The 23,730-nt window shown below is 36.7% G+C and overlaps 3 protein-coding genes across 4 annotated transcripts in view; 1 reads left to right on the forward strand and 2 right to left on the reverse strand.

Moving 5' to 3' along the window:
• LOC108680978 (calcium-dependent secretion activator) overlaps nt 1-4,479 on the reverse strand; it is a 117,360-nt gene extending 112,881 nt beyond the window's left edge. The window contains exon 1 of the mRNA XM_047883831.1: nt 3,971-4,479. The gene's annotated coding sequence lies outside the window, so the exon portion shown is untranslated. The remainder of the gene's footprint in view (nt 1-3,970) is intronic.
• A 983-nt stretch (nt 4,480-5,462) lies between these two features.
• On the forward strand, nt 5,463-11,125 carry LOC108680980 (mitochondrial intermembrane space import and assembly protein 40-A). The gene is made up of 4 exons (XM_018169916.2): nt 5,463-5,717; nt 9,237-9,327; nt 9,469-9,546; nt 10,335-11,125. Exons 2-4 carry the CDS (start codon nt 9,306-9,308, stop codon nt 10,700-10,702), a joined length of 468 nt encoding a protein of 155 aa, XP_018025405.1. The 5' UTR covers nt 5,463-5,717; nt 9,237-9,305; the 3' UTR covers nt 10,703-11,125.
• Nucleotides 11,126-11,183: 58 nt separating this feature from the next.
• LOC108680979 (protein disulfide-isomerase TMX3) lies at nt 11,184-23,267 on the reverse strand. 2 transcript variants are annotated; one of them, XM_018169912.1, is made up of 13 exons: nt 22,995-23,267; nt 22,312-22,403; nt 21,857-22,020; nt 21,336-21,540; nt 20,821-20,898; nt 19,584-19,653; nt 19,176-19,282; nt 16,253-16,323; nt 15,644-15,667; nt 15,065-15,118; nt 14,646-14,838; nt 13,175-13,412; nt 11,184-12,586 (listed from the first exon to the last, which is right to left on the reverse strand). In XM_018169912.1, the coding sequence occupies exons 1-13, from the start codon at nt 23,044-23,046 to the stop codon at nt 12,561-12,563; spliced, it is 1,374 nt and encodes a 457-aa protein (XP_018025401.1). In that variant the 5' UTR covers nt 23,047-23,267; the 3' UTR covers nt 11,184-12,560. The 2 variants fall into 2 exon arrangements, with proteins under 2 accessions (XP_018025401.1, XP_018025402.1); XM_018169913.1 differs by lacking the exon at nt 15,644-15,667.
• Nucleotides 23,268-23,730: the final 463 nt, after the last annotated feature.

Consider the following 23,730-nt stretch of genomic DNA (forward strand, 5'->3'; position numbering starts at 1 on the left):
AATGGGTAGAAAGAAGCAAAAACGACAGGAAATTACGAGTTTAAATGGGCGCAAACAACATAAACTTGATAATACCCTATAACAATTACGATTCAAGTAAAATAAACTATTTAAAATAACTTGTCCTAAAATCAATCAGTTTACCATCCATGGAACTTGTCTTTATTACGAGTGCTATAGATAACGAGTGCTATCTATATTTATACGATACAAGTGCTAGATGACTGACATGACAATCGTTCACCGCAGTGACGGCCATTGAGTTGCTCGCTCAACAGCGCCGCATAATGCGAGTGACCGCGCGAGTCCCGCACTCATGGATGAGCAACTTGCCGCACAATAATTTAACCTGAATCAACTTGAGTGATGGACTGCACTTGAGATGTATATCAATAATACAAACGATATTATGAGGTTGTTATGAAGATATATTTCGATAAATTTTAATTGAAAAAGTTTTGAGACCAGCTTTATCATAAGTTTAAATTCTGGATCAATACATGTATTGTCAAGCTTTTTTTACTGATAATGGAAATGGTCCTCAAAACGTTGTTAATTAAATATAATGAATTAATTCTAAACTTTTCGTTTAAAAATTCTTATTTACTTGCAAACTATTAATAAATAATAATAAAATAAATAATAAAAGTTCTCGTTATCTTAATTTCATAACGGTTCAAAATCTAAATGCATCGTCAGTCCCAAGATAATATAATGACAGAGTAGGCGCAATAAATTAGCGGATTAGCTTTGTAAGATCCACCCTGTCTTTCAAGCACAACCTACGAGCCGCCAAAGACTCCATCAGCCGCTCAAAGGAAAATATTTAATACTATTAAGGGGACCGGCTACCATAAAAATCGGAAATTTTGGCTTTACCGTTTTCTTGACTCATTTTGTAGCTACTGAAAAGGCGCGTCTAACGCAGTTTATCGCATGTCTGTGCGTGCTATAATTTTTGCGTAAGACAATTTTAAAAATATATATATATGAACATTTTTCAACAATATGTACAGAGATTTATTTGAATTAAATCTGTATATATAGATCATTACTCTCGTTAATTACAAAGTGTTTGCACTCCTTTGAAAGCTACAAACGAGACGCGTTCAACAAAGCTACTACCATAGATGTACATGCAATACTTTTTTGTGTAATGAAGTCTTGAACTTTTATAAAATGATCATTTTATATCATTATTTACAAATAAATGGTATTTATATGTCATTATTTAAGTTAATTGCAAAGTGTTTGCACTCGTTTGAAAGCTACAAACAAGACGCGTTTAACAAAGCTACTACCATGGATGTTCATGCAATAGTTTTTGCGTAATGCAGTTGTAAAGTTATGTAAAATGAATATTTTATATATATATATATACATATTTATGTATAAAAAGTCCCATTTATAGCCTATTATTCACGTTAAATTGAACATAAATAGGTCTAAAGACGCGTGCTGGTACCTTGAATGCAAATAATTGGCAATGGGAAAGTTTGGGCTACAATATCAAGACTTTTTGGGCATATTCTTCTGTTTTCAATGAATTTTACTTTGTTTGGCTCCGCTGAACAATTTAAAAATCCAAAAAACGCCATCTTAAAAAATTATAACTCCAACAGTTTTCAAGATACGGCAATGAGAGACATACCATTCGATTTGTAAAAACAATACCTAGCGACTCTAGAAGCCTTTTTTTAATATGTGCATGGTTTGACTTATATATGGGAGGGGGAGGAAGGCGGGATATATGGGAGGGGGAGGAAAATCAGCAAATTAGTTAAATAAAAAGTCATATAGTTAAAATGTGAAAAAAATGGGATGAACGCGAAAAAAACGATGAGGAAAATAAAAAATCGGGGCTCTACAGTCGCTAGGTATTGTTGTTACAAATCGAATGATATGTGTCTCGACATTGTAGCATGTGATTTGCAAAAGTTATAAAAATTTTTAGAGTGCCCCTTATTTGTCGTTTTATATTAATTCCACGTTTTTTTCCTTTTTTTCATATATACATGAACAAAAAGGTCTTAGATTTCTGTTTTACTTATGTGTACCAAGTTTCAAAACGATCCGTCTGTAAACAAAAAAGTTTTGTTGGAGGGTAGCCGGTCCCCTTAAGTAAAATCTAAAGGCTTTATATATAAATGTAGCGGTAGCGCTGTAGCGGCAAAACCTCGTATCGCTACTTAAATATGTAGCGGGCGCTACCCATACCGCTACATTGCCTTAAATGTAGAGCCGCTACCGCTACCGCTACTGAAAATGTAGCGGCCGCTAGTAGCGGCCGCTACATGTAGCGCGCTACTGCCCACCTCTGTGTGTTAAACAAACTAATTACAGGTAAGACCTGATATCCAGTCCAAATTAGAAGCGCTCACAGCAGTAAACAAGGATATTCATTCGAACACAGGCTTCATTTTCATCAGCCATTGAGTCCACAGAGTTAATTAGGAGCAAGGTCGCGCAGCTTCCGGTGGAGCAGATATCTTATCAGGTGCCAGCTGAGCTGTCTTATCTCTCGCCCTTTACGCGTTGCGCCAGCAGCCAGTTGGCCACCATCACACCCACACTACACGTTTATTTAACTACATTGTGTACACATTAATGCTGTGACTTGGTTTACTTATGATACTATACGACAGAATACAGAGTTTAACGTGAGATAATTATTATTTGCGAATTGTTTAGGAGAAATAACAGTATAAAGTAGCCACAGTTTTAATCATCATAATTGAAAATCTACTTCGTTTATGTAATTAGACTTTGGCGGAACAAACAGAGAGAAACTATCAAAATTACATGAGTGGAATATTCGAATTGTTATAAGCATTGATGAAAATGCTTCAAATTAATAAAATGAGCAATTCCGCAGTCAGTGCATCGACTCGACATAACCCAGTTTGCTTCAGAAGAGCCTTTAACGCGCAATTTTTTCCCATAGCACACCACATGGAATTCAATTTTTATTTTTTCAATAAGAATATTATGGATACAATAAGGCATAAATTAGTGCAATTTAACATTACTAGACCGCACAATAATCCTGTAACTACATAAACAAATTTTGAACTCAAATGATATCATATAATAAAATGGGGCATTGAAATTTTCTTTGCTAAGAACAACAGAAGAACGTGCAATAAAATCAGCATTACATATTCTTCAGAGTCGTCACAAGAGGGTAGACAAGAAAATAAGTAAAGAATTGCTATGAAATTCGAATTATCCTTCACTCGATATATATAGTAGGTATTAATTAGAAAACATACACTTCTTGGAAAAAACACGATATCCATTTCCAAATATTTCAAAGTATCTTTGAAAATACGCGAAGAATTGACCAACATAGAAATATGGTTGAACGGAAATATTTTCACGGAGGTGCATCACTGTCCCGACCGAATGCATGAAGAGCCCCAACTCCCCTTGAAACGCAGAACAATTTCGAGTTACAATAAAACTTTGAAAAAAACAAGGCGATTTCAACATTTTATCGATCTTGATAACATTGAGCATCACAGTATAATTTAACGAATTATTCAGCATTGATAGTAGCTCAAGATATTATATGTCAACAAGTACCCCTTCGCTGCTATTATACGCTTGGTCGCAAGACGCGACATGGCCAGCCAACCTTGATCGGATTACATGGACAATTAATTATAACATCTTACGTCGAGCGGATCAGGGATTGAACATTTAAATTTGACATGAGAAGCAGGGGACTGTGCGTCTTGAGCATAGTCGAGGCGATTAGTAATACAGTTGCAATTATTGCATCGAAATCAATTATTACATTGGAAAGCGGGATGTTTCAAGCTTGCCTATTACAATTTTTTATTGTATGGATCTAATAAAATAATTGTACACGTTTACAGTCTCCAGAAGAAGTAGACATTTGACTGCATTTGGTCAATGAATGCTGATGAATATTAGTACACGTGGCTGTGAGGCTCTCATGACTCACCTGTATAGCCCGATGACGGCAGAGAAATCAATTAAAATAGCATTAGGTCCCCAACACTCGTAAGCCGTAACAACGTCTGTCCGATGTTTGAGGTTCCTCTGCCAGATACTCCACCACTTGTACTACAGATTTTGTTATTGAATGCGCTATGTGTCTTGGTGTATGTTTCAGGGTCAGTGATAATAACACATTATATATCTTAACGAGCAACAATGCAAGGAACACTCGACACACGTTGTAAAAAAATGCGTTCTTAACTAACAATAACTAAACTGCGTTAAAATCGTGGAAGACTTTTCAACTCGTCAAAGCTTAAAATCAATTAACAGAAATCACGTCGGTTGTTTTGCTCACGTAGCCTGCAATATTTGGGAAAGTTTCCCCTTCACATTTTCTGAACAAGAATCACTTGCATTATATTTATCTAACTACCAGCTCAACGAGAACCTAAGAAATAGTATGTGGTGAACTATGGTCACGAAACACAACCTTCTACTTATCACCTTCACCTCCGACTGACAACTGCCTCAGCTACTAGCAACATTTCAAGATGGCTGCCTGCACTGCTCCAGCCATGCAATCGATTGCTCACTGCTCGAGAGCAAAGAGAGGAACTTTGCCCCCTTTTCCAACAGCTGCTCTCTACGGCGCCTGCCGCTCCAACGCAACTTCCAGAAAGGGCTCACTAGTTAGACCACTTCGACTGAACCAAGCATTAATCAGCCGACGCTGTAATTTGACTTGAGGAAAAATTCACCGAGAATGCCCATGTTGCAGCAATTTATTGAAAGGTGTACAGAAAAAAAAATATTTTAGAACGGGTTTAGCCTGCTTTCAATCGAAATCAAGTCAGTGGGCAAAATAAGTGAAAATCAATGATCCTGTTGTTTAGCCGTAGTCAACAGGAAATCATTGATGCGTTCTGGCCTGGCATTATCGACTCTTCGATTCCTCCAATTTTAACTTAAGTTCTACAGTTGAGTAAAACTCGGCGCAACAAGCGTGCCACTGCAAATATATGTTGTTATGGTTCGCAGCGGCATGCCATAATTAATGTTTAATTCTAGATAAATCTTGATCGTTCAAATAACAATCGCAAATGAAACTACGGACTCGACACGTTTTCACGTTGCTAGCGAGCATGTAGATGCACATGCTTAACTGATCCTAATTGACTAGTTTCAAATTTGCCCCATCGTAAAGGTTTATGCAAGCCAAAGTTAATGACATACCATTCTGCATTGATAAAACATAAAATATTAGCCTATTATATCGATGATAATATGCGTACAACTGACCATGACTCATTGAAAGATCGTAGTAAGTCCTAAACTTACATATGGCGGTTCTAAGTCTCCATTGGGTCTATATTATCGGAAATGGAAGCAGACAGGTTAATTTTCACCCAAACAAGTTTCGAACCAATTACTGCATTTAAAGAGACAAAATTAATAAGATATATCTCAACGACGATTCCGCTTTTTGGTACCTGAACACGTGTTTGCGTTAATCCGGAAATCGAATTTGACAGAAGTGCACGACAATTTCAAATTTATAGAACATTAATTTTTCCTCATTGTAAGACTAGTCCTTATTCAAAAACCATCCTTTAAAATTTTGTAAGAGAAGTTTCTAGAAGCTTTACCCGTTTACCGTCATACTCAACCTAAAATTATTCGCCGTACAGTCGTTACACTCGTTACTCGTAGACCGGCGACTCTCTCGCCGTCGCCGATTCAAATCATAGGTAGGCTAGGTACAATCACTCTAGACTCTTAAGTTTGCAGGTTCTATCTAGGTAGCCTTCTAGGTAGTAATGTAGGATCGTAGAGCCTGTTTTCCCATATAAAAAATGTATGTACAATCTAAAACCTGAACGAGTCTAGTCAATTTGTCAAACAGCTATTGAGTTTTGTACTTTTTTGACTAGGGTTGAACATTTTTATTTAATTCATTTGCACGTCATTTGTATCCTGATTCCTGTACGTACCTATGTAGCAAGTTCCAGCTACTAGTATTAGTATATTCTTAGAATAATATCATGTACCTACATGTAGAAAAAAAAATTATTGTCTAATCCTCGATAATTTATTAATTTGGACTGGACAATGAATCAAAATGTTTTTACCTAATAAATATTAATTGTGACTTAAGAACTATTAGGTTTCACAAGCAATTTTCAAAAATTGAGGCAAATAAATTGGGTAAGGAAAAAAATAGCTGCAATTATTTACTCCCAAGCTAGTATGGCATATATCTACTTGGCGTTGGCGAGCCGCGACTGAATTTTTCGAGCCATGGTTTTATGGATTTACCAGCCGTGATTCCATTTCTACGAGCCATGATTCTATTTCACCGAGCCGTGAATTCCATATCTCGGCCATGAAAAGCCATTTACGAGGTGCGAATGCGAATTTATTTACAAAGTTTATGCACGTGTAACGTGTTACCCCAAATCTCTAATTTTACCCTTAAACAGTCAAACGGCAACAATAAAATTTGTCTCTACTGTAAGTTCAGCNGCTAGATGGCCAAGACCTAGTGTTTTTGCAGTATTTGGACACGCAAATGTATGACGTCACCATTTCAACCATCAATGAACGCATGGAACTAAAACAAAGCTTAATATAAAGGAAAAGCTGGAGAGGTGACGGAATTACCTATGATGTTGGAATATACCGCGTTTACCCTATTTGGAATATGGGACAGAAGTTCCCTAAAATTATGGGTAAAACAATTGTTTCACAGGTAATTTTGGAAAATTGTAAGCTATAATAGGCCACTTTTCTTATTTTTTTAAGGAATAAAATATATAAAGGCCTAAGAAATGGGTGAAAATGGCCAGTTTTGCATGTATTTATGTCCTATTCGCAGATAGATTCTGCCCACATATCCACTTTGGCACTAGGGTAAACGCGGTATAATCTGACACTTTAAGGACGTAGCAAAATATGAATGGCTATAAAAAATACACCGTATGCACAACTCAAGTTCTGTTTGCTTTATGTCACTCTAAAACACTGCACTACGGCCTGCAACAATGAAACATCTCAAAATGTTGCCATATTTATTTAAAAGCCCTTAGAATGCAAACCTACCAAATCCATATATTCCGACACCTTGTGTTACTAAATTTGCATTTTGTGAGACTAATTCCGGCCGTGCTTCAAACTCTACTAATTTGTAATGCCGACACTCTTGTGTTCAAATTCTGATCGCTGTGTGAGCTGTATTGGAATATGATACGACTTTGAATTAGAACACTATTGAATATTGAACACTACTTAATTAGGCTTTTAATTAAGAACTATCAAGCTTTTAATTAAGAATATTTTAATTCATGCACACAGCTCAGAACGAGCTGTGTGTGTCCAATTCAAGTTGTGTCGGAAGTAGTTTTTATGTGTCTAAATCCGTTTCTTAACATAATCATCTATTAATTTATTTACCACTTGAAATCAGCAAATACAAGTACGTATACTTGAAGGATTCCTAATATATTCACAGACTTATTTAAAAGTCTCAAACCATAATATTCTTTCTACACAAACAGTTTATCTCTATTTAGTAGAGCAAAGTCAACTATCAACTTTGACACATTTTTCGATGATCTGACTGGGTGGCATGCACTGTCTCTCTTTGGATCTCAACATTTTCCCGCCAGGCAGCCCAGACCTAGTGTTTTGGCAATAGTTTGGCGCGCAAAGGTATGACGTCACTATTTCAACCATCAACAAATGTGTGGAACGAAGACAAAGCTTAATATAGAGGAAAAAAACTAGAGAAGTGTCGGAATTACCCACGATGTCAGAATATACCGCGTTTACCCTACACTAATTGCCCATCTAGGATAATATTAAAGGAAAATTAAATAATTGGGCTATAAAATTCCAAACAAAAGGCAAAATACATAGATAATTAAATTAGCCACTTGGAGAAAACTGTAAGATTTAGTAAGAAGTAGGAAAATTCCAATCCTGATTTATTTTATGGGTGGCTTATGCCAAATTTTCCATAATGGATGATTTTAAACTTTCCTAATTCAGTGCAATGACTGCAATCTGCTGGAGAAACTGCAAATATCAATATGTCATTTCAGTGATATCACCTGACCCATTCTGCAAATGCGGCAGAAATCACCCATGAATTGTATAAAAATGCCCATGCATACATGGGGCTAGGATAATTCCACTTGTCCATACATTTCTTTAGCCCTTGCAGGCCTTGCTTAATATCTTTTGTAAAAATAAAGAGATATATTTTTCAAAGTTATGCAGGAAATTGCTATTTACACATGATTTGTATAAAATTTGCCTGATATCCCAGAAACCAAGATTTTTTTCAAATTTAGTTATCAATTTGAAAATTTTATCTGAATATATTTGTTACTTTGCAATTTGAAACTTTATACTCCAAATTGAACAATTTCCATTTGTAAAAATCTTTCCTATCACTCACAAATGGTGTTATAATTGAATATTGAAATAATGCATTTTTATTTTTATCCCATACTAAGGAATGCATTTCCAATATTAATTAAAAAATTGGATTCACTGTGGCAGAGGTCAATGACTTTGCTAATAATGTAATAAGTAGCCCTAAACTCTGATGACATAAATAATTGTAAAATAAAAAAATCTAGAAATATACCTTTTTAAGCAATCTGAGCAGTGAAAAACAATCTAAAATTAATTAAATTAATCAATAATCAATGTATTGTGTATTGGGGCATGATATCTTGAAATTGAATGTATTCAGATAAGACACTGCACTGGGAGTGATTGATTTTCTAGTTGATCTTGATGAATTTTTCATTCCTTTAGTCACCTATATTTAATGGAAATATATTCTGGAAGCTAAGAAGGTTGCAATACATGTTCAGTTTCCATCATAATCTTAGAATTTATTCTAATAGACAGTATTGTGAATTAGTTTAAAAATGTAGATATATATAGAAATGTCTATACACATGCAAAGATGACCAGAGAATTTGTTGATTTTGATTTGAGGACCACTGAGAATCAACAAATTGAGAATCTGGTCATCGATCTCACTTGTATAAACAAGCAAATTCTGCCCTCTAATACTAAGAAATGTACATATATATGACTGAGTGTTTGAAGGCATGTGAACTGGTATTTATATTTATTTCTTCATCAATGTCAATGTATGGATAATTTTTTTTTTTGTGGAAGAATCTCATATATATTCCTTGTAATTTTTTTAATTGAAATATTTATGTTTTTACCCCATTCATTTGTTGCAGACCTCGGGAGACAGGGGAACTGCAAAGCATTGTTTATTGACACCCTTTCCACCTGAACCCTGCAACAACATGTCTTTCTGCAAGCAAGAAGGTTTGGATGTCTCAACTCATAAGCAACACCATGAAATATCATTTTCTATAATTATTCAGCTTATTATTTAATCATAAATTTCAGATTTATTTACCGGATGCCTAAATTTTATGCTAATGATGGACACCTTCCATCTTTCAGGAAAGGACAAGATCATTTTTCTGGCAGAGGAAGATGACACCAAACCTACAATCAAATTACCAGATGATGAAGAACCTGGTTAGTGAAATTGCTGTCATTAGTTAAAAATTGAAACCTGTATTCTGAAATTTTCTGAGGAGGTCCACATGCTTTGGGACTCATTCCATAATGTAGATTTCAATTTTATTATGGAAAAAAATCATTCATATAAACTTGAATGTAACGTGTAGAAATTCAATTCATTAACACGTTTTTCTTAGCTTAGCTTCGCGTTTGTTTGTTTGTTTGTTTGTTTGTTTGTTTGTTTGTTTGTTAATTAGTAATTAGAGACCTAAATTAATTTAATTGAGTAAAGTATATATATATAGTATGACGTGCGGGCGCTCACGTTATAGACGAGCAGGCGCTAACGCTGCGTATCATCGATACGTACGTCAAGTCATACTTAATCAAGTCTTAATTGTTTTTCTTGTGGACTAAAAAGTAGAAAATAAAATACTTAAAAAAAACTTTTTAAAAAACCACGTTTTTCTTGTGGACTAAAAAGTAGAAAATAAATTATGGTTCGCCCTAAAAAAAACGTGGGTCGGGCTGTACGTTCACCATCAAATTTCCAAAATTTAAGTGTTGTGTGCTTTTCGCTTTAATCATAAATCTGCCCGACACACGCTTTTTTTGGGGCGAACCATAATTTATTTTCCAGTAGGATTCTAATCCTACTAGAGTATAAATAGCTCGCATAATATTTGCAGACATTTATTGAACAATGATATAAGAATATAAAATTATGGGAAGTTAATAAAATTTCAAATTTGAGGTTCTGTTACTGTAAGGATATAGAATTCAACTATAAATTCACTTTGCAGCTGGCCTGATTAAAGAAGATGGAAGTCTGAACTGGAGCTGTCCTTGTCTCGGAGGCATGGCCACAGGTCCGTGTGGGGTTGAATTCCGAGATGCTTTCACCTGCTTTCACTACTCAGAAGCTGACCCTAAGGGCAGTGATTGTGTTGAGACCTTCAGAACAATGTCCCAATGCATGGCAGAATTTCCAGGTGTGTACGGTAGCGGAGAAGATAATGTCATGAACGTCACAGAAGACGAAGAAGAAGAAAGTGAAGGGAGGTCCTCTTTATCCTCGGATCGTACCGTCAGTAAAGTAGAAGATAAACCCAGTGAACAGGAAAGCAACAATACTAGTCAAAGTAGCTCCAGTCAAGCAAGTAAGAGTTAATTAGGATTTGATTGGTGTAAATAATGTGAAGTTTATTTTTCATTGTACAGTCCAACTCGTACGTGCAACGTTCAATTTTCCATAGGAGTTGACGTCTATCGCAATCCTTATTGATGAACATGAGAATCCGGCATTTCATCTACGCGGTCGCGCTGCTCATTATTGAAATTTTCGAAAATCTATTTGGCGTAGTAGAAAACTCTTGATAGTTTACTTTGGATTTTGACCTAGTGAAAATTAAGACAAATATTATGTGGATCCTCGTCATAATTTCACAGTGTAGTGAATGAATAATTTGTCTTTAATATAGGTTGTAAGTGTGACGTCATTGTACTAAGGTACATTCTTCACTCGTGACAGCAAAGAAAGTTGTTGATATTTTTCATCTGTTATTTCGTGTCGATGGTAAATATCTGTCGTACACATGTTGTTTTATTTCATACACTTCGGCGAGGTGAAATGACGTAATGAAATAAGCGTCAAACAAATGTTCACAACTTTATTGAGATCATGAGTTCTGGCAATGCATTATACTTGGAAACAATCAGAGTATAACTGACGCAAAACAATAACGGAAAACCCGGTAGCTACTTCTTAAGTTGCGTCAAAGCCATAAATAATTTTTTGCAGCTTCAATCCACCACGCTCCTCGGGACGATGTTACACAATTGCTACAGAAAAGCCTCAATAGGCCTAGAAAATTCTTAGCCATTCCAAGACGACCGTTAAATAATGTCTGCGGTCATGTGAATACCAATACTATGCAACCCCCACTACATCGCTTGCAGCTGCAAAAAATTATGTCAAAAAATTATTACAGGTAACACAAACACTCACAGGCGTTAATACTAAATTTCCTAGGATATTACATTTCTGTACTACCGAAAATTTTTACACTATTTAAAAACGCGTGAAGAGTTTCGCTCTTTAGACAGCAGTACCTTGATATACAAACTACATCAACTATAAATAAAATAAAGTAAGAAAATATAAATTAATCTTGTATTCAATGTTGTAGCAAATCTACGTGGTATAGCCTCAGCTACGCAGACTAAATGACAAATTCTATGAATAATTAACAGGCCGCATCGCGCCACGGAATGCAAAAAAAACTACCTATTATACAAATAAGCTCATTTCCTCAACATTCAAATGTAAAGAAGAATTTTTTTGTGTCGTGCTATCAGTTAATTTATGCAAATGTACGAACTCTAGCAGAAAGTATAAACTTTCTATTTGATTCTGTCCACATTTAACAGTAAAAGCCTGTAGCCGCAAAGTGAATCAAGAAAAAAATTGCAAACATAGCATTGATGGACATACAAATGAACTCTTTTGTTAAGTAAAATAAGAAGTTTAGGCCTAAATTAACTAATATAAAATTATATCTCCTAATCTTAACAGCAGTGTAGTAAAAGTAACACTTTCAAATCTGACTAGCATATGTAATGAAGCTAAGCATAAATTACAGTCTATAAGCCGGAACGCTTTTCCACCAAGCCCAAAGGAATTACGTCGTAAAATAATAATAATGCTTCCAACATGCGCATGACCGTCATGTCTGAAAATACTCAGCCTTCACTGCACAAAGCTTGACATATCATATTATCCAGAATATATTTCCATTGATGAACTAATTCTTGCTAAACGCTAATAACCATCGAGACCAGGAGAGATCAGTAAATATATCTACGCAGCTGTACGATTTCAAGAAGATCAAATTTCAGTTCAGCCCGTAGCAGATTGAAATTTATCAACAACCTCTTTTGGTTCCGAGAAATTGGCCAATAGAAAGAAGCGTAACACAGGAAGTGATGGCCGGAGGGAACTGACAATGTCATCCAAGCACTCACTCTCTTCAGTCCTTCTTCTCATGATCCATGTCTGAAAACAAGCAGTTACAGGTATTAAATACTTAGGGAAATGAATGCTAAGAAAATTTTAAGTAATGAGGAATGAATTAGGTTAAATTCCATAGACAAGAATAAATGTAGTGGACAACATTTGCACAAATAATTCCAATAAAAAAATGCTTTCCGGAACGCAATTGTAGAAGCAAGGAAGCCGGGGTTCAATGAAAAGTTTTTGTCAACGAAACTGTACATCCTGGACCTATTTGGTGAGGCTCGATAGCGCATGAGCCTTAAAAAATGTTGTGTCAAAAAATTAGTAAAAATCTGGATGATAAAATTCGAAGTTAAAGATCTGGATGAATAAATATCGAACGGGCATCGTAATCAAATTCCATCTTCAACAGTTTCATCTGTGTCTAAGTAGCATGTAGTGAAAAAAGTAGTAGTGAAAACTGAGAAGTAAATATAATTTACAACGCATGAATTAAATTAAAATTAAACACCCTTAAATTAGACAAGTAGAGTCAAGGCTATCCAAAGTAGGTATTAAATTTCATCTGTTGAATTCATCTCATAACTAACAAGTTGCATCAGAAATAAATACCCGATCCTTACTGACCTCTAGCAAGCCTTCTCTCGTACTCCTCGACGCCCTCGCCTTCATCGTCCTCATCCATGGGAGCGTCCATGATGTCTCCACAGCACACCGAGTACAGGATGAGGGACAGGAAGCCCATAGGGAGGCCGAAGAGAAGTGTCGTCAGCACCGGGTTACCTTGCCACATCTCCTGCAGGCTCCATGCAGCCCCCAGCACTGCTCGCTGCACTCGATGAGCATACGAGTCGCCACCTCGGCCCTGCCATACAACAGAGTCCAGTTTTAGAATCGTGCTCCGGAGCTCTTGGAAGCGTCCAATTATCACAAGTACACCGATCATGAGACGAGCCTCGTTCATAAGACATTAACTCGGTTGAGCGCTAATATTTTTGAATAACCAGTTTAGCACCAAAACAGACTTTTTTATGTAACTCATTACATCAAACATCGTGTCCAGTTCACGGATAGGCTACTTTCAAGTTAATGAGAGCAGAGAGAATAACATAGAGATAAATGATTAATTATGATAATTTTCAGTCCAACTTCAATTCATCAACGTGGTGCAAAAACATTTTTTCCAATAACATTTCTACATTGCTTATAAAATTTCTTTTTTTTACTTATTTTTGTCTCGGAATTGAGGATTGGACATTTTCCTTTCAGATTAATAAAATTTGTCTAAATCTGCGGTGATCTTCGCACCCACAATCGTGCCATCTGAATATCGCTATATAAATTGATTAAATTCTGAAGGCGCAGATAAGAGAAAATGCATAGAAAAAATAGTGCAGGTCTACAGAAATCACGGACAAAAATACACCATTCAGTACTTAGCTTCAGCTTCATTGAAGTAAACGCAACCTAATTTACAAACTTGCTTTCACCAACCTCGCTGCAAGTAGACAAAAACATCTACTTATATATATTAAGGAGTTTGTTCCCGTCTCAAATGCACCCAAGGGCTGCACTTCTGTAGGTGGTATAAAGACCTGCGTTAACATGGCGGTCTCGGCCGAACAATACTGAGAACCTATGACTGAAGATTGGTCATGCCAGACATAACGGATCAAAAAAGCGCCATAGACAATATCACATGACTGGCAATGCTCAATGAGAGGGCAGGGAATGGCTTATGAGCCGAAGGTTACGCAAGGCAGTTTATGGAGGCGAAAACTTACAAAAAGTAAACCTACGCAAAGTCAACAAGAATGTATAGCAGAATTAACCAACAATAACATTAAATTAGAAATTGTCAACACAGAAAATTTCATCACTGATAAATGCTAGAAGTTGAAGTAGTCACATGAATAAATTAGTAGCATCTGCCAATCCTCGACAGTGCTGCTGAAGAAAGTATTGGTGAAGCAACGTGACTAGTCGTGTGACGACAGAACCTACCACACAATCAATTTAACATTCAATATGTAACATTACTACAATATATGACATTCCCAGTATTAGAGGAAAACGATATAAGTTTTAGGTGCTAAACCTCAGCTGTGCCCTCAAGAACGGCGTCGAGGAACAGCCGTGTGAGGTCGTGGTTGAGGTCGTGCGAGGGCTCAGGAGGCACGTAGCACACGAGCGTCGTTGTGTTGATCACGACTAGGGACGGCAGCGGCAGGCGCGTCATGACCAAATTATTGGCGAGGTGAGGTGTGCCCGTCCACCCGAACTGGAAGTGTCTGTGAACGAAAAACTCTAGAATTAATAAGGAATCAACGCGTGTATTTTTATTCAGTGCGCCATCGTTCAAATTATCGAATTATCCTTTGAGAATTTGCTAGGAAACTTTTTAATATTTAGAGCGAAATAGCATCACAATCTCTCAAATTCCTTAGTAATATTACTGGTCTCCGTTCCTAAATATTCATGCCATAAATTGGCCTTGTTATTATGAGGTGAACTCACTGATGGTATTTATTCCTGTCTTCTCGTGCGATTGTCTGGAGCATGTCACGAAACCTGCCGAGGGGGAAGTGGTTCATGAAACTTGGATTGAGAGATTACAAATTTATCATCATAGAAATAGTTAATCATTTTGGCTAATCTGGAAGAACATATAGCCCTGAGTGCTGCAGGTATAATTCGTAAATTCAGCCATTATATTTCATTTTTCAAATAATATTGAAATATTTAAGAACTCCACTAACTGACAGAATGTGTTCTTACTGTTATTTTGAAAATGTACCATTTCAATAATTTTGTACGACACAAGATGTCGTAATATTCCTGCGAATACGCTTCATCCATGATAGTACTTTAGATACTCGAAACAGAAACAATTTAAGAAAAACAAACAATCAATCAATGAGTTAGACGTTATAGACTGAATTATCGGTCAATTCGACATAAACTGTAACGGTTATATACTATGTTCATTTGAATTGCCTGTTAGTGAAAACATCTTACTGAAATTACTTCACTATAAGCTATATTACCTGATTATTAAAAAATGAAAGAAATCATCAGGCGCAAAAGTCTACTCACTTGTAGCCATCAACATAATGTTCGCTGCATTGGGAGGAAGAATCGTCCATTATTAGAGCCACTCACTCAAAGCTGGCAAGCTGCCATTCATTCCAACAAGAATATATTTTAAATTTACGCTATATAGTTTTAAAAGCATCGTACTCCTCTGCTATTTTTTATATAAGGAAAAAAACAACGATCCTACAAGAGGTTTTATAACTAAATTTGAAACGTTTGTCGCGATTTGTTGCATTATTTAGGAACTTTAAAGCAGAATTTTATTCCCATTGCTGTTCAAATCAGATTTTGATAAAATTCAAATTTTGTTGTGACCTGGACTTAGATTTACTGAGCCTGACCGTCAAAATTTATTTGTATCTTCCGATAATCAATACACTTATATTTTCTCGTCAATACATTTAATATTATCTTTCACTTGTTCAAAATAGAAACTGGAATGTAGCCCATGAAAGTCTGGATTCCGCAAAATATTTCTTAAAATATTCTTCTACAGAATATAAATGACTAATTCTAGACTTCTTTTAATCAACTAAAATTACATTATACTCAGTAATTATGCGATATTAAATGTATACAGTAATTTTATCAGATTATTTAATGTCTCACGCTGTCTCATCCGTGGTGAGAAGTCCAGTCTTGCTCTCCCCCACCACCACCATAGCGATGTTCTTGCTGCCCTGAACGAAGCATCAGTTTAATAGACTCAACAGGTACATTATCATCAGTTGATCTTAGTGATAATAGCAACACATTATAGTGATAATAGCAACACATTATAGTGATAATAGCAACACATTATAGTGATAATAGCAACACATTATAGTGATAATAGCAACATATACAACTTTGCAGCCATGAAACATATACGAGTTTAAAACCCTTGAAAACTATGCATTCGATTGAGTGAATTATAAAAGGTTGTAAATGTAGGAATGCACTCCAGAAAGAGTCTGTAAGTCAGTTTTGATATCAGTTTCAGATCTATTCGATACAGGTTACAGAAAGTTACGAATTTCACAGATGCAAAAGAATACTTATTAGTAAAAAATACTAGTCAACAGAAAAAATTACAACAAATGAATCCCAAAATAAGGGAAAAAAATATTATGAATATTTTATGCAAACTCACGGCATGAAATTCAGACTCAAAATTTGAATGATTTATAGTAATACCTTCCGTTTAATGAAATAGGCCAAATTATGAGTAAAACAAATTAGAATCTTTAATTTAACTATTTGAAATTAAATTAGAAAATTCAATGAATTGAACTCGTGACTAAAAATACAAGAATGGAAAATATGGTTTAGGATTAACTTATCTAAAATCTTGTTTGAGAATTTAATGATCTAGGTTTATCACTTGAAGTTAAAAATTAAGACAAAGATATATAAGAAATAATCCAACATAATGGCTTAATATCTTACCGTCTGAAATGATGGAATAATGGATCAATGATTTGGAATGTCATCTGTAAACAGAAAGCTATGCATGAAGTGTTGCTGCAAATTTCCCACTACTTTATGTCAGACTACGAAGTTTAATTAAGTAGGACCGACTCTGACGTCGGTGTTAGGTTCAGTATAGCCGTCAGATACTATGCCGATCCCGACTTGCGTCCTGGTTCCTCCTCTCTTATAGGATCTTGACTCAGACGCCAGGGTGAGTTGCGTGCTATGGTGGTAAAATCTAGCTTGGAATACTTGATGGAATATCGTGATTTTTGTGTATATACGACTTGTCTTGCGTAGATATTTACTTTTTGTTTTCTGTTGTAGGATCGTGCGTTTTCTCAGATCTCAATGCTCTCAGATCTCAATGTTTAACTCATATGCCGCACCTGTTTGATTTGTTTAGTTTCGATTTGCCGTTAATCTTTAATAAATAAATTTAAGAAAGTTTGTTTGAGTAAATATCCGCTCGGTCCAAGCTTTTTGCTGATTAGGCCAATAGGGAAGTTGCATTCAATTTCCGGTCATTGGTGGACGTGACAATTAGACCATCCGAACTTTGAGTGGCGCGATTAATTAGCTATCATTCAAGATTAGTTCGTCACATTTGGTGGCCAGTATGGGGATGGTCAGTTGTAAATTAATTTGCCACGGGCGGAATTGTTAATTTTCTCAATTTATTATTCAATTTTGATTGCTATCTATTTCGGTAAATTTGAAGATGTCACTAGACTCAACTTTCATCACGGACGGGAAAAACTTAGGATTTGAGGGGCAAGAATTGCGCGATTATGTTAAAGAACGTAAAGTAGAATATCGTGGATCCGAAGAGGAAGAGCGAGAGTTGCGTAAATTAGAACTAACGCGGGAAGGAGCGAGAGAGAGAGCTGAGCAGGAGATTGAGAGAGAGAAGCGAGCTCACGAACGTGAACTACGAGCGCTCGAGCTGGAGAAGCTCAAACTGCAGGACGAGCGGCAGGCACGTGAAGCTCAGCTTGAACTTGCGCGATTACAAGCTAACTCCAATCCAACTAATTCTTCTGGAAGCCGATCTGTTATAAAGTTGGCCGGCTACAAGGATGGAGAAGATGTCTCAATTGATATCTGATATCTTCAGACGTGATTTGGATTCAGTTATAGAGATGGCAGACAACTTCCAAGCTATTCATCGTCCACCTAAACCTGCCAGTTCTGATGTTAATGCGAGAATGTCATCTGTGTGTTTGCGATGCAATAAGCCAGGACATATCGCTAAATTTTGTAGATCTAAATCAGGTGGATCGCCGGATGACGTGCCTTCGATTCAGAGTGCGACGCATGGTGCGCCGTCAAATGACACTAATGAAAAGAAGTGCTTTAATTGTGGGTCAATCGGTCATTTTTCTAGATTTTGCCCAGAGAAACGCAAGTCTAAACCTGATGAGAAATCCGGAGACGTGAAACTAAGCAGGAAGGATGATACTTTTAATGTGAATGCATCTTTGTCCAATCCTGACTATAATAGTTACCTCCCTACTTCTAATGGAACTTGTAATGGCAAGAGCGTCAAGGTTCTGCGCGACACAGGAGCTACTGCTGTTGCCGTCAAGCGTTCTCTTGTTCCCGAAGGCAGCATTTCAAGCAAGACTGTGAAGCTTACCTTTGCTGATGATCATTCAGTCAATGCACCAAAGACGATGGTGGATCTTCGTTGTCCACATTTCACCGGTAGAGTGGAGGCTCTTCGTCTACCTGATCTACCGTTTGACGTATTGCTGGGCAACATACCAGGTGCCACCTGTGCTTGTGGAGCTAAGACGACGTTGAGGGCTACAACCGAGGAAGTTGTTGGTGAGCNTAAATATCCGCTCGGTCCAAGCTTTTTGCTGATTAGGCCAATAGGGAAGTTGCATTCAATTTCCGGTCATTGGTGGACGTGACAATTAGACCATCCGGAATTTGAGTGGCGCGATTAATTAGCTATCATTCAAGATTAGTTCGTCACAATGATCAAACGATCAAAAACTATTCCTGGTCAAATGCCTGGACTGGGCTAAAGATTACGGAACTTTACAAGACAAGACATTGTCCATGGCCGCACCTTGAAGACCTGCGCGAGGCTGGAGCCTGTGAACCTCATGAAGTGAGGGAAGCGTTCGTGGAGCACCCAGCGACTCAGCGACGCGTTCACGCCCTCGCCTTCAGGACCTGGCACCCAACAACACAATCAGGCAATGTAGTTCATCTCATCTGTAGGCAATCTGTTCATCATCCCAATTCTTCTTTCGTTAAGTTCAGTAATGGAGCTAAGTCAAGAAATCTAGACTTCAATGAATCAACTAAAATTACATTACAATCAATAACTATGCATCTGGAAAAGTAAAAAATAGTTCTGGAATATAATTTAGCAGTTTTTTCCTTTGCACTATGATGGAAAATTTCTTAAAATAACTATGCAAGCTTTTTTTGCCTTATAACTAGGTCAGTTCAATATTATCTTGCAGGGCACCTGGGTAGAGGCTGTTCGAGCCGTCCTTGTGCACCACGACTGCAGGGTAGGTCAGTGGGCGCCCAACTAGCTGCACACAGAATGTTGAAAACCTAAGTCGTTAATTCATTTTAGAGCTGAGCCTTAAGTGATCACAATGCTTTCCTATCTCTTAATAAAAAATTCCTTTCCGATGGCATGATCTCTTTTGACGTGTTTAACTGCACCCGCCAAATTTCACCATATAGATATTAACCCGCGCCTCAAGATTTTCAGCGCTGGCAGCCATTCAAACGCCATTTCAGCAATGGCCACCACCGGATGAAAACCATCTCTCTGCCTTCCATCTCTTCGTGTATGGATGCTTCCGTATTGCCAATTTTGGACCGCAAGATGACCGAGAGCAGCTAGCTTTTCTTCGGCCGGCCACGTCAACATGATGCACTCAGTGGAGTAGTAGGCACCGGGCGACATGCAGCCCGTCGGATATGTCGCCTGGTGCGACATCGTCGTCGGAGCTTTATAGAAGCCTCTGAAGTAGAGGTGGCTAGCAGTGCACTGAGATGAGTGTCATGACGGTCGGCCGTTTACTTCCAGTTTAATACGTAGACACCTAAACATTGTGATCACTTAACATACGTTTCTGCCACTCGTGAAACGTACGTTGCAGACGTTCATTTCTCGTTAACCGCGTGAGGTGCAGCAGCAGAACTCCAGCTATCCCGACGCTCTCGGGACGTTGCACACGAGGCTACCCGGCCTCAAGCTCGAATCTTTCATTTAATAATACTTGAATTTCTGAGCCGTGTGTTCCCTTGCACCCTCACTTGTTTGCATTTTCAAGACAGCAAGAGCAACATTGTCCCACAAGTCAGAAATATTAAAACAACAACAAGATAATAAAAATAACTTGTAATCTTCCATGAATAGGATTATGACCAATTTTTATCGAGTATGATTCTAATACCCTTCAAATATGATGTATATAGTTGAGAATTCAGTTTTGAAGTAATGGAAATAAATCGTGTAGTTAGTAGATTCAGAACTCCTACCAGATTAAAATTATAGGTATAAAATATACTTCACATTGTTTCAATTTTCTAGATAACACAGTAAGGGCAAATACATTGATTGAATGATCAAATGCATCGATGTGTGTACAAGCCATTGAATAGCCAATGCATGACTGACCAATAAAATTGAAGAGGATAGAAAGATAAGGATGCATATTTCACAAAGCTGTTGATGAGAGTCTGACCTTATCAAGATGCTCCTCGTCCATGGTGTAGAAGTAGTGGTAGTAGCGGTGTTCGTCTGCTAGCCAAGAATACACTGACTGCACAGAATCATTGGAATTTTAGTGTTTCTTCTCTAGACAACCAGTAAATACTTTGCAAATTCATCATTTGCTCAACACGCATGATTTTTGTTTATGAACCAACAGAAAAAAAAATCACTCAGATGTTATCTTGTTTAACACATACAAAAATAATTATATACTCAGGCTATTTAAAAAATCTCTCATAAATGCAGACGATTTGAAATTAGATATCACCCAACATGACCTGATATTTGATATAAAGATGGCTTTTGTTGAGACCAAAGTAGAGAAGATGCAAAATGTCAGGCACAAATAAATGCAACATAGGACCATGCAAAAAGACCGGCACTGAAGAATGTGAACAGAAAATTATCAAATACGATTAGAATGTGAAGAGAAAAACATCAAGAAAGATTAGAATGTGAAGAGAAAAACATTAAGTAAGAACAGACCCAAAGCTCGCCATCCTTGGGGCCAGCATAAACAAATATGCCTCCCTCCTCCTTCTCCCGGCCCGTGGTGGCGGTGGGCATGAAGGGCAGGTTAGGCAGCTCAGTGACGTGTGGTAGCGGTGGACCCAACATTCGGCGTGCAAACCCCACGATGTCAGCTGTGGTGCGGTCACCCTGGTACACTGCACGCTCGCTGCCCCGCAAACTGCATTGCAAATCATAAGCATAACAATAGTAATTCATGCTATGAATAACCTTCTATGAATGTTATGGGAAAAATTTCAAGTACCGGTATTACATAAAGAGCATAATTACACAAAAATTTTCAACTTGTGGAGCAAATGCTCACAATCTCAATGCTGATATTTTCTTTGAAAACCATATTAAATATAAATATACACGTCACAAAATGTATGCTATGTTTTAGAGAGATTAGAAATCAAAATTTGTCGCCATAAAAAGGTAAATATTCCAGTAATTGCAGTAGTTACTTATATACATGCAAGGAATAAATAACTCACAAGATGATAGTGGGGAAGCCACGCACTTCAAACTCGGCAGCAAAGGCTGTAAAGCGTGTGGCGTCAACACGCCCAACACGGATCTGAGTGCCATAGAGTGCCTGGGCAATGTGTCCCCATGTAGGCTCCAGCTTGCGGCAGTGTCCACACCAGGGAGCATAGAACTGTAATGCATAAAAAAATCATTGACACTTGCACTAAATTTCATTTTAACTCAAAGTAATATCAATTTAAGCTACATGTATTGCTGTGATAGATAAAAATTCAAAAATTATTTTTCCATAACAATCCTTGATTAATAACTTCACAAACTTCAATGAGATATAGTCCAGAATGACTATGGAAGGAAAAATATTGCAGAAAATATGTCTTCTAAAAAGTATCACTCCCATAAATCCTTTATTCAACCTCAATTTACAGAAAATCAAAGTTTAAATTTTCATAAATAAACTCACCATTATGAGCCATGTGGAGTCACCTCTGAGCTCAAGGAACCTATCGCTGAGCTCTACAACCCTCGTGCCAGCACACAGCACATGGCACACACCTGTGATAAAGCTGTCTCAGAAATGCTCCTCACAATAGCAGGAACAGAGAGCATTAACTTTATATTCCATAACTCATGAAGGAGCATCATGATTAAAATTGGGAAAATGTGTTTACCATAATACTTGGCAGATGCCCCTAAGGACCTAGTGACATTATGGAATTTAAGAATATAGTTAAAAACACAATTTCATGAAAGCTATATAATTAGTTTTTGTTGCACATACATTCAAATTTATATCTAAGGCCATGAATTTTTTAGAAGTATGTATGTAGGGAAATATCTCAATTTAATAAACTAAATTCATTAAGATAAATCTACCATATCTAAGAATAATATTTAAAAGAATTCTCATCATATTGTTCAGTCCCAAAAAAATGATTGCAATACACTTGCTTAGGGGCCAGGGCTCTAACCAGAGTGCACTTAATTGCTGGAGATTGGGTAGTTTCCTGAGAATTACATGATTTCAAAACATTTCTGCAAAATATTATTCATCAGAAATCATAACAGGAGCTTTTTCCAAATAGTTTCACAAATTATTATAAATACATTCTAAAAGATTGAATAAAATTTACAAGCAACACTCACCACAAAAACACAACAAAAATACAAGCTTGAAGCAACTGTTCATCCACTTCATGATGAGTGAACTGATCAGCTGTTGGAGGCTGATGGCTCTTGAAAATTTGGAACTTCAATTTTTGAAGTCAATAATAATTTTATAATAACACTTTGCTCTTATAATTCAAATAATTAAAATAAATCTATATAAAATGTTAGAGTATAAATACATTTGTTGTGAAGTCTAATATGAATAACAACACAAGTGCCTAGTGCAAATTTAAGAAACCTTGAGTGAATCTGAAATATCAAAGATTAGATTAGAAGATATTTCATGATCACTTACATTAGTAGAATATTAACTCTTAAGTCTCTACCATCAACAAAAAAGGATTTAATTCAGGGGTTGATCTATAGTGCAAGCCTCTAAAAAAACCATTTCCAGTTTTTTTTTCTCATAACTTTGAAGTAATGGCTGTAGCCTGTAGCACATTGAAATTTGTAGTTAACTTTTAGACTTCTAAATTATTGATACTATAAAAGTTCAATTTTTTAAGGAACTTCCACCTTACCAGACAGACCTGCCACAACCAACATAACACATTTTATTACCACAACCAACATTACATAACACAACACATTATAACACAACATAATGTGTTGTGTTATAATGTACATTGTAGGGTAAATGCGGCATATTCCGACATTGTGGGTAATTTCGACACTTCTCAACTTTTTTCCTTTATATCAAGCTTTTTCTTAG

This window comes from Hyalella azteca, unplaced genomic scaffold, assembly GCF_000764305.2.
Source record: "Hyalella azteca isolate HAZT.00-mixed unplaced genomic scaffold, Hazt_2.0.2 contig13779, whole genome shotgun sequence".
Lineage (NCBI taxonomy): Eukaryota > Metazoa > Arthropoda > Malacostraca > Amphipoda > Hyalellidae > Hyalella > Hyalella azteca.

Bases quoted from the DNA above. Each gene is read 5' to 3' on its own strand.
- LOC108680980 (XM_018169916.2), top strand. From the start codon at position 9,306: ATGTCTTTCTGCAAGCAAGAAG. The intron at 9,328-9,468 runs GTTTGGATGTCT...TCCATCTTTCAG, and splicing joins GTCTTTCTGCAAGCAAGAAG to GAAAGGACAAGATCATTTTT. The intron at 9,547-10,334 runs GTTAGTGAAATT...TTCACTTTGCAG, and splicing joins ACCAGATGATGAAGAACCTG to CTGGCCTGATTAAAGAAGAT.
- LOC108680979 (XM_018169912.1), bottom strand. From the start codon at position 23,046: ATGAAGTGGATGAACAGTTGCTTCAAGCTTGTATTTTTGTTGTGTTTT. The intron at 15,668-16,252 runs GTGAGACATTAA...CTCCCAATGCAG, and splicing joins CTCACCACGGATGAGACAGC to CGAACATTATGTTGATGGCT. The intron at 13,413-14,645 runs GTTTAGCACCTA...GTTGTATGGCAG, and splicing joins TTCTTGAGGGCACAGCTGAG to GGCCGAGGTGGCGACTCGTA.